General features: G+C 37.2%; 1 protein-coding gene across 1 annotated transcript in view; it reads right to left on the bottom strand.

Annotated features, from left to right (window-relative positions):
- LOC110446484 (O-acyltransferase like protein-like) overlaps window positions 1-9,843 on the bottom strand; it is a 27,193-nt gene extending 17,350 nt beyond the window's left edge. Inside the window, exons 1-5 of the mRNA XM_021491654.1 lie at window positions 9,348-9,843; window positions 7,641-7,798; window positions 6,236-6,323; window positions 5,210-5,303; window positions 4,184-4,443 (exon numbers count right to left, since the gene is read on the bottom strand). Coding sequence (XP_021347329.1) covers window positions 4,184-4,443; window positions 5,210-5,303; window positions 6,236-6,323; window positions 7,641-7,798; window positions 9,348-9,780 — 1,033 coding nt within the window. The 5' untranslated portion in view covers window positions 9,781-9,843. The remainder of the gene's footprint in view (window positions 1-4,183; window positions 4,444-5,209; window positions 5,304-6,235; window positions 6,324-7,640; window positions 7,799-9,347) is intronic.
- Between the last annotated feature and the right edge of the window lie 6,738 nt (window positions 9,844-16,581).

A 16,581-nucleotide genomic window follows, 5' to 3' on the forward strand; every position in this document is an offset into this window, starting at 1 on the left:
GGGGGGGGAATGAAAGTTATAAAAAAACACCACAAAAAATCATTAGATATAGGTAATATCAAAATTGATATTTTCATTCATTTGGGTTTATTTTCAAATGAAATACACAGGAATGATGCAACTTATAGCGGCTATGTGAATAATAAAAACTTTGGAATTTATTTCGTGATGAAACATAAACAGCTTTTGGAAACCGATATCAGTTATATGAATGAAAACAAAAACTATTTATATACTGAACAAAAAAAGAAACGCACCATTAAATTATGCAATCAATAGCCTATGTTATTTTGGGAAATTTGTTCAAAGTTTTATATCAATATGAAGGGACAAGTCTTCTCTTTACAATACTGTAGAAGAAAAGTCTGTGTGACGTCACTCGTGTCATCAGTCGTTACTCAAAGTGGGATACCCGCGAAAAACAAAATGACACTTCAGTACCTGATGTGGGCACCTTTTGCCCGAATCCCTGCACGGATTCTCCTATGCATTGAATTCATGAGAACATTTATTCGCCTTAAGGGAATGTTGTTCCATTCTTGTGTTAATGCTGCGATCAACTGGGCGCGGTTAGTTGGGGGTTTTTGACGTTTGCTAATACGCCTGTCCAGCTCATCCCACAGATGCTCAATGGGAGACATGTCGGGGCGTTATGGGGGCCATTCCAGAGGCTGAACGTTGTTTACCGTGAGAAAATCACGACAGACTCTGGCAACATGCGGTCGAGCATTGTCTTGCTGGAAAATTAGGTAATGACGTCTGAGAAGTGGAAGGACATGTGGTTGGAGGATCTGGTCTCTGTATCGAACGGCATTGAGGTTTTGATCCATGACCACTAAGGGGGATTTTTCTCCATGGGAGATGCCTCCCCAAACCATTACAGAAGTGGGGGGTACTTTGTGCGTTTCTTTTTTTGTTCAGTATAGTTATGGGAGTGATGAAACCCTAAGCAGTTATGGGAGTCATGAAAACCTTAGGAGGACGGTAGTCTAGTGGTAGGACGCCTGTCCCGTCACCGACGGGTTGCGGGTTTGAGACACGGCACGGCACTGTTTTGAACCTTTGAGCAAGATACTTTACACCGCTTGTTCAAGTCTACTCAGCTGTAAACGAGTACTTGGTTGAGCAGTGCTAGAATTGTAGAATGTGAGCACCGAAATGGCAGCACCAGCTGTGATAAAGCGGTATATATGAATCTCGAATTAGTATTATTATTAATAAAGTAGTCATAGGAGTGATGAAATCTACAGCATTTACAGGAGTGATGAAAATCTATAGTAGTCATGGGAGTGATGAAAACCTACAGCTGTTAAAGGAGTGATGAAACCTACAGCATTTACAGGAGTTATGAAAACCTAAAGCAGTCATGGGAGTGATGAAATCTACATCAGTTAAAGGAGTGATGAAAACCTGTAATAGTCATGGGAGTGATGAAACCTACAGCATTTACAGGAGTGATGAACACCTATAGTAGTCATGGGAGTGATGAAACCTACAGCTGTTAAAGGAGTGATGAAAACCTATAGTAGTCATGGGAGTGGTAAAACCTATATCAGTTAAAGAAGTGATGAAATCTTAAGTGGTCATGGGAGTGATGAAACCTACATCAGTTAAAGGAGTGATGAAAACCTACATCATTTAAAGGAGTGATGAAAACCTATAGTAGCCATGGGAGTGATAAAACCTACACCAGTTATAGGAGTGATGAAAACCTAAAGTAGTCAAAGGAATGATGAAACATACAGCTGTTAAGGGAGTGATGATACCTACAGCTGTTAAAGGAGTGATGAAAACCTCTAGTAGTCATGGGAGTGATGAAACCTACAGCAGTTATGGGAGTGATGAAACCTACAGTAATTATGGAAGTAATGAAAACCTATAGTAGTCGTGGGAGTGATGGAACTTATAGTAATTATAGGAGTGATAAAAACATATAACAGTTATGGGAGTGATGAAAACCTTTAGTAGTCAAGGGAGTGATAAAACCTACAGCAGTAATGGGAGTGATGAAACCTACAGTAATTATGGGCGTGATGAAAACCTACAGTAGTCAAGGGAGTGATGAAACCTACACCAGTTATAGGAGTGATGAAAACCTATAGTAGTCAAAGGAGTGATGAAAACTACAGCTGTTATGGGAGTGATGAAAACCTATAGTGGTCATGGGAGTGATGAAACCTACACCAGTTTTAGGAGTGATGAAAACCTATAGTAGTCGTGGGAGTGATAGAACTTACAGTAATTATGGGAGTGATGAAAACATATAACAGTTATGGGAGTGATGAAAACCTCTAGTAGTCAAGGGAGTGATAAAACCTACAGCAGTTATGGGAGTGATGAAAACCTATAGAAGTCAAAGGAGTGATGAAAACTACAGCTGTTATGGGAGTGATGAAACCTACAGTAATTATGGGAGTGATCAAAACCTATAGTAGTCAAATGAGTGATGAAAACTACAGCTGTTATGGGAGTGATGAAAACCTATAGTGGTCATGGGAGTGATGAAACCTACACCAGTTTTAGGAGTGATGAAAACCTATAGTAGTCGTGGGAGTGATAGAACTTACAGTAATTATGGGAGTGATGAAAACCTATAACAGTTATGGGAGTGATGAAAACCTCTAGTAGTCAAGGGAGTGATAAAACCTACAGCAGTAATGGGAGTGATGAAACCTACAGTAATTATGGGAGTGATGAAAACCTACAGTAATTATGGGAGTGATGAAAACCTATAGTAGTCAAAGGAGTGATGAAAACTACAGCTGTTATGAGAGTGATGAAAACCTATAGTGGTCATGGGAGTGATGAAACCTACACCAGTTATAGGAGTGATGAAAACGTACAGTAATTATGGGAGTGATGAAAACCTACAATAATTATGGGAGTGATGAACACCTATAGTAGTCGTGGGAGTGATATAACTTACAGTAATTATGGGAGTGATGAAAACCTTTAGTAGTCGTGGGCGTGATAGAACTTACAGTAATTATGGGAGTGATGAAAACCTATAGTAGTCGTGGGAGTGGTAGAACTTACAGTAAATATGGGAGTGATGAAAACCTATTGTAGTCGTGGGAGTGATGAAAACTACAGCTGTTATGGGAGTGATGAAAACCTATAGTGCTCATGGGAGTGATGAAACCTACACCAGTTATGGGAGTGATGAAAACCTATAACAGTTATGGGAGTGATGAAAACCTATAGTAGTCGTGGGAGTGGTAGAACTTACAGTAAATATGGGAGTGATGAAAACCTATAGTAGTCGTGGGAGTGGTAGAACTTACAGTAATTATGGGAGTGATGAAAACCTCTAGTAGTAACAAGGGAGTGATAAAACCTACAGTAATTATGGGAGTGATCAAAACCTATAGTACCTGTGGTAATGATGAAAACCTACAGTAATTTTGGGAGGGATGAACACCTATAACAGTTATGGGAGTGATGAAAACCTCTAGTAGTCAAGGGAGTGATAAAACCTACAGCAGTTATGGGAGTGATGAAAACCTATAGTAGTCAAAGGAGTGATGGAAACTACAGCTGTTATGGGAGTGATGAAACCTACAGTAATTATGGGAGTGATGAAAACCTATAGTAGTCAAATGAGTGATGAAAACTACAGCTGTTATGGGAGTGATGAAAACCTATAGTAGTCGTGGGAGTGATAGAACTTACAGTAATTATGGGAGTGATGAAAACCTATAGTAGTCGTGGGAGTGATGAAACCTACAGTAATTATGGGAGTGATGAAAACCTATAGTAGTCAACGGAGTGATGCAGCAGTTATAGGAGTGATGAAACCTATAGCAGTTATGGGAGTGATGTAAACAAATTGTAGTTATAAGAATGATGAAACCTATTGTAGTTATGTGAATAATGATAACTATGGTAGTTATGGGTATATGAATTAAGTAACTAGTGGAATGATGCAATATTTAGTACAATGTAGCTATAGAATGAAGAACATCAACAACTATTGGAATGATGAACCTAAAGTAGCAATGAGAAAATTTACTGATTCAAACCACTGTGCATTACTACTTATGGTATGCTAATTCTTGCAATGTGCAGTGTTGGAACGTTTGCCGTTAACACAATGTACATGTATCCATGCATTTGTTTATGCGTTATTAAGTGAAACCGCTTTATGTACAATAAGAAATGAGAAGATTGTGTTCACTTTTACCTGTATATTTAGTTTCGACTGCCGGCACGTTATCAATGGAGTAGCCGTTCGTCTGTATAGTTCCATTCTTGACCGGGCTATTATCTTCCACATTTTGAGGACTGTTCCCTTCCCCAATCACAGTGACAGGGATAATCCCATTTTTGTTAAATTCCGTCTCAATTGGTGTCTTGGTTGTTTTCTTTTGCTGTTGACGGACGACGAACACGTCGAATAATGTTGCTAGCGTCATCAGGGCAAGAAAGGCACCACAGACACATCTGAAATTAACAGTTGTCAGTCTTGTGTATGTTATGAATTATCAAATTGCTTTTACATCTCCCTAATATCTTCTTCTTCATCAACTCACCAAACCTGTTGGTTTATTTTAATCTGATGTGACATTTACCGTTAGTTGTAACTATGTGCTAATGTTGTCCTTTAGTTCAAACTATATGTCCTTAGTTCAATCACTGAGCTTTTCATGTTTGTACTAAAGTTCATACACTGTGCTAATCATTGTTACGTTTATAGAGTCATATTGCGATTATATGTCCCATTTGTTATCTTAAAGTTCATGTATATTCCCTTTTTATTGTCATGTGTATTCAAGCGTTTATACACTGTAAATCACATCTTTCATGGTTTATCCAGATGCTGTAATACTTTCACAAGCTTTTTTTTTATATACCAGCGCTTTAACATTGTCATTTGTATCCTGCAGGTTACACACCGTATTGTATTCACAGTTACAATTATCTTGAAGTCCAAACACTGTAAGACCTGATATTAAAACGCATACATGTATACTGTGTCTTTCATAGTCGCATTATATACAGATCATAAACTGTTTGTTTGTCATAGTCATGTATTTCTCTTAGTTCACACACTGTAAGATTTCAATAATAGTAATATCGATCCTGATTTATACAATGTCCGTCTTGCAATGCCACACGTATCCTACATATCATACCATGAGTTTTACATAACTTAAGGTCCTCTCTCATTTCTCACTCCGTTAAAGCTAGATAATCAAATAGATCTTACATGGTAATCGTTGTCCTGAGATCATATTCTGGCTCTTCCTGACACCATCCGAAGTTCGCAGTAAGTGGCGGAGTGGTTGGGATTAATGCTAAAACTGTAATGAAGATGTGGACAATCTGATAATAGATTGTGATAGCACCAAAGCAATTATGTTTTACGCCATACCCCTGACATATCAATTAAGCAATTTTCTGAATGTCACAGCCAACAATATTTATGACTACAACTTATCACGCACGTTTAGTTTTATCACTCGTGATTTTAGTTAGTTATTACTCAAATGTTGACTTCCGTCCATGGTCTCCAAAGCTAAAACAAATGACTTAACATCCATGTCTAATGGATTCGAACAAAAAATGAAAATATCGAGCATCACATGTTTGTGTAGCAAAAGATGTGTATACCACGGAGCAAAACTATGAGTCGTGAAGCTGGAGAGTGGTCGGTGGCGCAGTTGATAGCGCACTCGCCTTTCACAAAGGCGGTCGGGGTGTGATTCCCAGATCAGACGTGAAAAGGTTTTAGGGCGACCACATGGGTTTTCTCTGGGTACTCCAGTTTCTTCCTACATAAAGATCCTTCGCACTTTCATCGGGAACAACGAGAGTGATTTATATAAGTTGCTACAACTTGCATCATAATGCATAATTTATAAAAAGAATACAGTTTATATATTTATAAGGTTGATCTATTATATTTCTCAATAAAGATTAAAAACAAATTTTACATTCAAATATATACTTTGGTAAAAATGAAAAGAAAAATATAACTCAGATAGTAGATTGGGTGTGTGTATATACTATACTGCAAGCTATCACTTGAAGAGGTCGTGTACAGTGTGTCATAGCATTATATATTTCTACATATTTGTGTCTCTAAGCTGGGCATATTTGTCAATCTGCGATGCAGGTCAAAATCAAGGCTGTTCCTGCGTTAGCACCACTGATTTCGCAACCCTATTCAGACATAGAGTTCTCTTATATTGTAGAAAATCGATTGCGAAATATCAAGTAGTGTGATGCTCACTTGAATCAGCTATGAAATAAGGGTCTCCACCTGTACAGACTGACGGGAGACACATCCTTATGACGATATTCACGTTTCCTGATGGACCCTGAAAAACAAACGTGAAATAGAGAGTAGCTGAAAATGTTAGCACTCATTATTTGAAAGAAGTATTGGATATTAAAATTAGAGAGTGATTTGTATCGAGGTGATATTTGACGGCATTGTTTAAGAGTGATTTACTTCGTAGGTAATAATTGACTTGATGTATTACGGCGAATTATATATATATACATGTATACATATTGAAGTTGATCAATTTAATTGTGTTTGAGTATGGTTGGTTTTGGTGATGTTTGAAGGGATTGTTTCAGAGTGATTGGTATTGTGGTGATTTCTGACTGCGATATTGGAACGTGATCGATATTTTGGAGTAATTTCGGACATTGGTATTTAAATTTAGATTGTGTAAACCTGTATTGTAAGATGGTGATATTGGAACGTGATCGGCATTTGTGGGTCATGTAGGACGGTGGTATTTAAATTTATAGTTTGTAAGATTGTATTGTAAGATGGTCGTATTGGAACGTGATCGGCATTTGGGGTTCATGTTAAGATTAGGGTGAGGGTACCCAAAATGGAACATTTTCTTTACAGAAAAATATTAATATTTCCTGTAACGTTTCTGAAAGACCAAATCTTTTACTGTTTTGAAATAGTACGCGCCTTTTGCCTTCATCTTATGCATGTCTTGGGTACATATATCAATTGCGCGTGTCTATTTAAAGAGCGAATAAAGTGTGTCAGATTCACTTGAAATTTTTAGCTGGTCCAGTACCCCAAATGGAACCCCCAAATGGAACACTATGAAAATAACTGACAGCAATAAAACGATTTTCTTCATTTCAACAAAGTGACAATTTCTGACAATTTTTACTCATTTATTCCCTTAAATGTTTTTCCCTGTTAAGAAATCAGATAGGATATTTATGTTGTTGTACTGTTCTGTTTCAGGGCGTTTTTCATTTCATTTTTTTAATATTTCAATTGAGTTTATGAGTAATGTTCAAGCGGTAGGCAGATGATATTGGCTCAAAATGCTTATTATATAAATCTTGATTGACAATACATACCATTCATGTTTATTGCAAAATAAAAAAAAATGCTGTATCATATATATCAAACGTGTACCATTTGGGTACCCTCGACCTAGATTGCGAAAGACTGTATTGTTAGATGGTGATATTGGAACGTGATCGGTATTTGGAGTCATGTTGAACTGTGGCATTGAAAGTCAGATTGAAAAGGCGTGAAGTTTGAGAAGGTGATATTGTATAACGTTGAGTATTTGGGGTCGTTGAGGTTAGTGTTAACAACGCCAAATGGACCAATGATTCGCAAATACTAATCATGTAAATAATCCTACCGATATCGATGTCGGGATATTGACACCACAAGAGTTTGGCTCAAATACAACTTTTCCGTCGATTTCTGCCACTGTATTCATGCATTCGTCATACATTCCGCGCCATTTTACGTTTCCTTCAAGTAACCCCGCTCGTGGTTTACCCCAGGAGTCAACCACTGGAACAAAATATACTCACATTAACTCGCTACGGTATTAAGTGGTCAAAACTTACCTCATGTTAGAAAAGTACGTATGATGGTGCACCAGGTAAACAGTTTTGAATACAAGTATAAAACGAATTTATACATTTAATTTAAAAAAATTAAAAATACACATGAATGTGAAATATTTATGTTGGATGTATAACTGTAAAGGTCGAAATTTTCGCGGTGTGGAAATGTAACGCTTTTTCCGTTGAGTAAACTAGTGCGAAATTATATCCAAACGCAAATAGGTTATTTAGATTATATAGATTATATATATTAATGATAAATATATTACACAGATTAAGAATAATTAGGTTATATAGATTAAGAATGATTAGATTATATAGATTAAGGATACAAATATTTTATAGATTAAGGATAGATAGTTTATATAGATTAAATAAATTAAGGAGAAATAAAATATATAGATTGAGGATAAATAGATTATATAAATTAAGGATAAATAGATTTAATAGATTAAGGATAAATAGATTATATAGATTTAAGAACTGTTGTCAATACGAAAATTCCAACATCTCAATTAGTTTAAAGAGTCACAAAGCGAACATTTCAATTTTTACACTTTGCAACACATAATGATAGAACGCATTTCGAATATTATTCACAGCTTTCTCTGTTAGGCCCTAAGTCTCTCCGAATTTTTCAAGATCACTGACAAAATATGATTTTGCAACGGAATAGGAAATTCGGCTTGAGCACAAAATCTGTTTTTGAGCATATAATCGGTATAATAAATACGGACATTGGTATTTTTCATTTTTTCACAAAATATCTTACGAAATCAGTTACAATCATATTAAACTTTGGTCTTTTTCGGGGAAAACGATCGTAATAAATGACCGGGGGCTTTCATTCAGTTTGGTATGAGACATGTTAGTGTTAACAAGGAGAACTGACAATCATTCTCCGAGAAAAAACTTATTGTGAAGGAGACTATAACATAAAGTTATATAGAGTATATATTGGGTTATCTGTACAAATTAGAGAGGGTGCCATATGGTACGACAGACCGATAACAGTATTTCGAAATACCCACGTAGAGTGACACACGTTTGTTTATATACGAACTACTGTAATCCCAACAGTTAAGGTCATAGTGGAGATTATCAAAACATTGTATACTACTACATATAGAGGCATTGTATCTTATTTATACTCTTGATATTACAAGCGTCTACCTTTAAAAATATACTAGTAGATTATGAGTTGGTTTATATAACAAAAAAAGTTCAAATACGTTGATAGCTTTTAGATCAGTTTAGTACTTTAGATTGATTGAATAAGTCTACATAAATTGAGTAGAATTAACTTGATCACATGTCACAGATAACATTGTTAATGAGTTGTATAATCGATTATTAAACAATATAAGTATCGAATACATCATGAATGAAACAAGATATATTTACTCTGTCTGAAAAAGAAGAAGCTGTAATAGGTAAAATTCATTAATATTATAATAAATATTTCAATTAATTAAAATCTGCCAATGACTTACTTTTTAGTGCCCATTGTTTCTGGGCGAGGAACTGCGAACCTAACATTCCCATAGCAGAGCTGCAAGCAGGGCTTAACATCTTGTAAGACTTCTGGCCTGACGTGAACTTGGATGCCACTGACTGGCCTGTTGATTGCAATAATTTAAGAGTTGCGTTAAACTGCGGTCCCGATGGTATTGGCACATTAAGGCTGTGTAGTATCTTCTGCACATTCTGCACGTTCATCGCAGGAAAGAGCGATGCAAGATTCGACAATTGTGACAGACTTTGTGTAGAAGACACATTGCTCAAAAGTACCTCTATTCCCTTTTCTAACAAAGAGAAATAATCCTGATTCTGTATTGTGGGTTTTGCGGCTGTGGCATCGCTGTAAACGTCGCCAAAACAAAATACAAGTACCAGGACGGTGCCTACCGCCAGTAGTGTCCTCATGGCCGAGTCCCTTATGTTGTGAAGGAACGAGCTCCCTCTCGTGTATAAAACAAGCAGGGTCCGTGGTTATCTAATCTACCTGAATACACTACACCTTAAATGGCATGTTGTCGTGACAGGGTTTTCAGAGCAATGTTATCTATATCACACATACCGTAGTCACATCATTTTTACAAAATGAATAAAACGTAGGCACAGCATCAGAGATCAAACGTAGACACAATAAAGTAGGGATATAAAACGTAGACACAGTGAAGCAAGGATAAAAGATAGACACAGTGAAGCAGAGATAAACCGTAGACATAGTGAAGAAGGGATAAACCGTAGACACAGTTAAGCAGAGATAAAACGTAGACACAGTGAAACAGGGATAAAACGTAGACAGAATGAAGCAGAGATGAAACGTAGACACAGTGAAGCAGAGATAAAACGTAGACACAGTAAAGCAGACATAAACCGTAGACACAGTGAAGCTGGATAAAACGCAGACACAGTGAAGCAGGAATAAAGCGTAAATACAGTAAAGCAGAGATAACACGTAGACATAGTGAAGCAGTGATAAAACGTAGACACAGTGAATCAGAGATGAAACGTAGACACAGTGAAGAAGCGATAAAGCGTAGACACAGTAAAGCAGAGATAAAACGTAGACACAGTGAAGCTGGATAAAACGTAGTCACAGTGAAGCAGGACTAAAGCGTAAATACACTAAAGCAGAGATAACACGGAGACATAGTGAAGCATTGATAAAACGTAGACAAAGTGAAGCAGAGATAAGCCGTAGACACAGTGAAACACTGATAAACCGTAGACAAAGTGAAGCAGGAATAACGCGTAAATACAGTAAAGCAGATATAACACGTAGACATAGTGAATCAGAGATGAGACGTAGACACAGTGAAACACTGATAAACCGTAGACACAATAAAGCGTAAATACAGTCAAGCAGAGATAACACGGAGACATAGTGAAGCATTGATAAAACGTAGACAAAGTGAAGCAGGAATAAAGCGTAAAAACAGTAAAGCAGAGATGAAACGTAAACACAGTAAAGCAGAGATAAACCGTATACGTAGACACAGTGAGGCAGAGATAAAACGTAGAAACAGTGAAGCAGGATAAACCGTAGACCCAGGGAAGCAGTGATAAAACGAAGAAACAGCGAAGCAGGGATAAAGTGTAGACACAGTGAATCAGAGATGAGACGTAGACACAGTGAGGCAGAGATAAAACGTAATACAGTAAAGCAGATATAACACGTAGACATAGTGAATCAGAGATGAGACGTAGACACAGTGAAACAGTGATAAACCGTAGACCCAGGGAAGCAGTGATAAAACGTAGACACAGTGAATCAGAGATAAAACGTAGACACAGTGAAGCAGGGATAAAGCATAGACACAGTAAAGCAGAGATAAACCGAAGACACAGTGAAGCAGGATAAACCGTAGACACAGTGAAGCAGTGATAAAACGTAGACACAGCGAAGCAGGGATAAAACGTAGACACAGTGAAACAAAAATAAAACGTAGACACAGTGAAGCTGGATAAAACGTAGACACAGTGAAGCAGGAATAAAGCGTAGACACAGTGAAGCAGTAATAAAGCGTAAATACAGTAAAGCAGAGATAACACGTAGACATAGTGAAGCAGAGATAAAACGTAGGCACAGTGAATCAGAGATAAAACGTAGACACAGTGAAGCAGGGATAAAACGAAACCACAGTGAAGCAGAGATAAACCGTAGACACAGTGAAGCAGAGATAAACCGTAGACACAGTAAAGCAGGAATAAAGCGTAAAAACAGTAAAGCAGGGATAACACGTAGACACAGTGAAGCAGAGATAAAGCGTAGACACAGTGAAGCAGAGATAAAACGTAGACACAGTGAAGCAGGGATAAAGCGTAACCACAGTGAAGCAGAGATAAACCGTAGACACAGTGAAGCAGAGATAAACCGTAGACACAGTGAAGCAGGAATAAAGCGTAAAAACAGTAAAGCAGGGATAACACGTAGACACAGTGAAGCAGAGATAAAACGTAGACACAGTGAAGCAGGGATAAAGCGTAGACACAGTGAAGCAGAGATAAAACGTAGACACAGTGAAGCTGGATAAAACGTAGACACAGTGAAGCTGGATAAAACGTAGACACAGTGAAGCAGGAATAAAGCGTAAATACAGTAAAGCAGAGATAACACGTAGACATAGTGAAGCAGAGATAAAACGTAGACAAAGCGAAGCAGGGATAAAGCATAGAAACAGTAAAGCAGAGATAAACCCAAGACACAGTGAAGCTGGATAAAACGTAGACACAGTGAAGCAGGAATAAAGCGTAAATACAGTAAAGCAGAGATAACACGTAGACATAGTGAAGCAGAGATTAAACGTAAACACATCGAAGCAGAGATTAAATATAGACACAGTGAAGCAGGATAAACAGTAGACACAGTGAAGCAGTGATAAAACGTAGACACAGCGAAGCAGAGATAAAACGTAGACACAGTGAAACAAAAATAAAACGTAGACATAGTAAAGCAGGATAAAACGTAGACACAGTGAAGCAGAGATAAACCGTATACACAGTGAAGCAGTGATAAAACGTAGACAGAATGAAGCAGAGATAAAACGTAGACACAGTGTAGCAGAGATAAAACGTAGACACAGTGAAGCAGTGATAAAACGTAGACACAGCGAAGCAGCGATAAAACGTAGACACAGTGTATCAGATATCAAACGTAGACACAGTGAAGCAGGGACAAAGCGTAGACACTGTGAAGCAGAGATAATACGTAGACACAGTGAAGCAGCGATAAAACGTAGACACAGTGAAGCAGCGATAAAACGTAGACACAGTGAAACAGTGATAAACCGTAGACACAGTGAAGCAGTGATAAACCGTAGACACAGTGAGGCAGAGATCAAATGTAGACACAGTGAAGCAGTGATAAAGTGTAGACACAGTGAATCAGCGATAAAACGTAGACACAGTGAAGCAGAGATAAAGCGTAGACAGAGTGAAGCAGCGATAAAACGTAGACACAGTGAAGCAGAGATAAACCGTAGACACAGTGAAGCAGGGATAAAGTGTAGACACAGTGAATCAGCGATAACACGTAGACACAGTGAAGCAGGGATAAAGTGTAGACACAGTGAAGCAGTGATAAACCGTAGACACAGTGAAGCAGGGATAAAACGTAGACACAGTGAAGCAGAGATCAAATGTAGACACAGTGAAGCAGAGATTAAACGTAAACACATCGAAGCAGAGATTAAATATAGACACATGACAGTGAAGCAGGATAAACCGTAGACACAGTGAAGCAGTGATAAAACGTAGACACAGCGAAGCAGAGATAAAACGTAGACACAGTGAAGCAAAAATAAAACGTAGACCTAGTGAAGCAAGAAAAAACGTAGGCACAGTGAAGCAGAGATAAACCGTAGACACAGTGAAGCAGTGATAAAACGTAGACACAGTGAAACAGCGATAAAACGTAGACACAGTGAATCAGAGATAAAACGTAGACACAGTGACGCAGTGATAAAATGTTGACACAACGAAGCAGAGATAACACGAAGACACAGCGAAGCAAGTAAAAAGTAGACAGAATGAAACATTTAGTTTCAATTTACATGTGAAAGCTTAAGCTAGACTTCTTGAAGAGAACTCTGTGGAAATACACTTCGGTTTCGGAGAAGAGTAGACATGCTGAATCCAAATAAATCTTATCGGAAGAGGCGACGAATAACCCCTCACCCCTCTCCCCACACACACTGCTGATGGATCGGAGGTTTTATTATGTCTTATGTTTAGGAGACATTAAAACAATCCAACCTAATATGCATTTACGCTTTGCAAGGACTTTGGGTTGTTACTTTTGCATTCTTAACACTTCCTTTACGGTGTTGTTTTACTGAACAAACCTCTTTATATGACCTTAGCTCTTGCGAGGACGTGAAAAAAACAAACAAACCAACACACAACCTGAGATTGTTTTGTCAGATCTATTGTTTTATACAACGTAAGATATTCAGAGGACTTGACCTGCTGTCCTCGTAAAAAATAGGCATTGTAATAGTCATGACACGTCTATCTTGTTTTCAATGTCATAACAGCTTCTGCATACCTTATATATATGTACAGCTAACGTAAGGAAAACCAACCTTGTCGTCATCGTGTGATCAGCCAATTATTGAATGATTTAATGTGCCGATTTCAAACAACTACATTTTGATGTATGTGTCATATTCTATAATGTTAAATCAATGAAAAGTTTATTTGACAGATTTTATGTGCAATCAATAAATGACTATATACAAAATTAAAATGATTTATTGTACAACCAATTCGTTGTTTGTTGACGTATTCTTTCATTTTGATACACGCTTTTTTCTATTTCTAGTTTGATGTATTCATATTTATTAAAGTCTATTGTAACGGTCTTGTTTTGTTTGGCCCTAACTGGCTTTTACTGTCGATGGAACGTAAATCAACACGAACACGAATCGAACCTCGGCAACCTTGATGAAAGACAAGCTCGTTATCCACTGCACCAACCGACCACCCATGAATTATTGAACGAGTGTAATCAATTCAATATGATATTGACACAAATGTAAGATTCTACTCATTTCATAACATTCATAATTTGAAAAAAAAATCTTATAATGTATTCTCACAGTTTTGACCGATTGCAGAACCCCAAAGTTTTGTTACACATGTGTGATACCATTTTGATAACATGGCCGTATGACATTGTTAAATGGGTCAGTTATGTCACCATTGTTCCCTTTGCTGATGTGTTGCAACTAATTAGAGCCTACCCTTGCAGAATCGATGGTTTTCTTCCGTGTTTTCTACTAAGGCGACATACCAGAGACAACAATGATCTGCTGCCTTCCATTGCAACATTAGTGATCGTTTACTTTCTTTCCTGTCTTTTTTCTTTTCGATCTACTTCCTGTTTCAGTATTGTGTTGTAAATCCAAGCGATCAGAGGTTGTGTAAAATGTAGCAAAACAATGTGAATTGTGAATTGTGATTCCTGACGTCACTGATGTTCCTATTATATGATGACGTCGAAATAAAGCACTATTACTAGACTAAAGGCAATGTCTTTATGCAGAAAAAAATGTAATAAACAAAAAACAAATCGTCAGTATTTTGGTGAGTATCAGTTATAATTCCCTCCTTAGTTGAACAGTTTTCATATTTTTCACTACTACGTGTACTATGAAAAGTATCAAAATGTAAATTAACTATGAAATATAACAGTTATTAATCAAGAAATCAGGAATAGCCCTTTCTTATATATAGACAGACGCGTTCTTTCACGTGACACAAATAGATGACTTGGACCTTTTGTCAATAATTGGGTGTTAAAATCTGCTTATCTCGACCATATATTTACTTCATACTTAGCAAATGTAACTATCTATTACATCCCTACTAAACACCCCGCCATAAACAAAAAAATAAGCCTCGACTCTTGAAAACATATTACGAATATTCTATCGCTAACTACGTGTATGAGAGGCGTTATTCGGAACGTCTTGTTCATATTATGCAAACAACCCGAATTCGTGACCATTCCTTTTTTCGGATTCATCCTGCAATATTAACCTAACCTAATTGCTACCGGCATCAGTTAGAAACCTTAATTGTTTAGACAGTGATCAAGATTTGGTTCCGTCACTCATAACAACATCATACATGGCATGCTTGTTTTTCATACTTGTTGAGGCCTAGAAGGACGACACAACTCTATGATACAAGGTTATTTAGTTTAGGTATATTGTATCTATTACTAACTGTTAAAGGTGCTGTCACATGTGTGTTTGCTACGTTTAAGGCGATTGACTTTTTGATTTTTTAGTCCCGAGTTCGAGGTTTGCCGTAACCTTGATGGCCACAGAAAGACACCCCTCCTTCAGTTACAACAGTAGGCCAGACCTATTTGGACTTATAACGTTTAAGCCCCTGATATCACCAATGAGTCATAGAAACAAGTTTCAGATGTATGATGCAGTGTATTTCATTTTTTAGCATACTGTATTTATTAAAAAAATTAAAAGATGAAATCACCTGTGCGTTTGTTAAGTTCATTTTGTTTGTGGAGTATCGTTTTTTTGACAGTGAGCATGGATTTGGTTTGGTTTGGTTTTAATTGTTTGATACCCTATTAATAGCTAAGGTCATGTTAGGACGTGACAATGAGCATGGGAGACGCGGACATGTTTTTGTTCCGGACTTTACCATGCTTTTATCATCCACGGTTTCTCCTAGAACATCAGCGGTATACTCTATTATTTATTTTTATCCCCAGAATACTCGGCATATTAGGAGCTCCTTTTGTCACGTGATCTCGAGGGCCCGTGGCACATTTTTATTTTTTTATTTTTACATATTTCAGAAATAATTTAGATGTTATTTCCTTGCTTAACTACGATATTTTGGAACTTCTCGTCTTCGCTTACAATCTAACACGCTCTTTAAACTAACTTCTACCGTTCGTTATTGTTGTAATATTTACTAACATCAGTGTATCAAGAAAGAACGCATGTGGGAAAGCATTTTTTCACAGATAAGCATCTTTTATACTAACAATCGTCGATATCCGTGATGGAAATGTACTTTTATGTTACCATTCCTGAGTTTCAGGATTTTGCGATCAGTCAATGCACAGAAAAATTGGGGTTGAAGTTGTTAAAAAGCAAACATATTTTTGTATTCGCTTCTGAGATTTCCTGGTTTTTTTTATGTAAGTACAATGTAACAACTTCGAGTAGGCTGGTTAAT

The sequence above is a fragment of the Mizuhopecten yessoensis genome, unplaced genomic scaffold, assembly GCF_002113885.1.
Source record: "Mizuhopecten yessoensis strain PY_sf001 unplaced genomic scaffold, ASM211388v2 scaffold2729, whole genome shotgun sequence".
In the NCBI taxonomy this organism is placed as follows: Eukaryota; Metazoa; Mollusca; class Bivalvia; order Pectinida; family Pectinidae; genus Mizuhopecten; species Mizuhopecten yessoensis.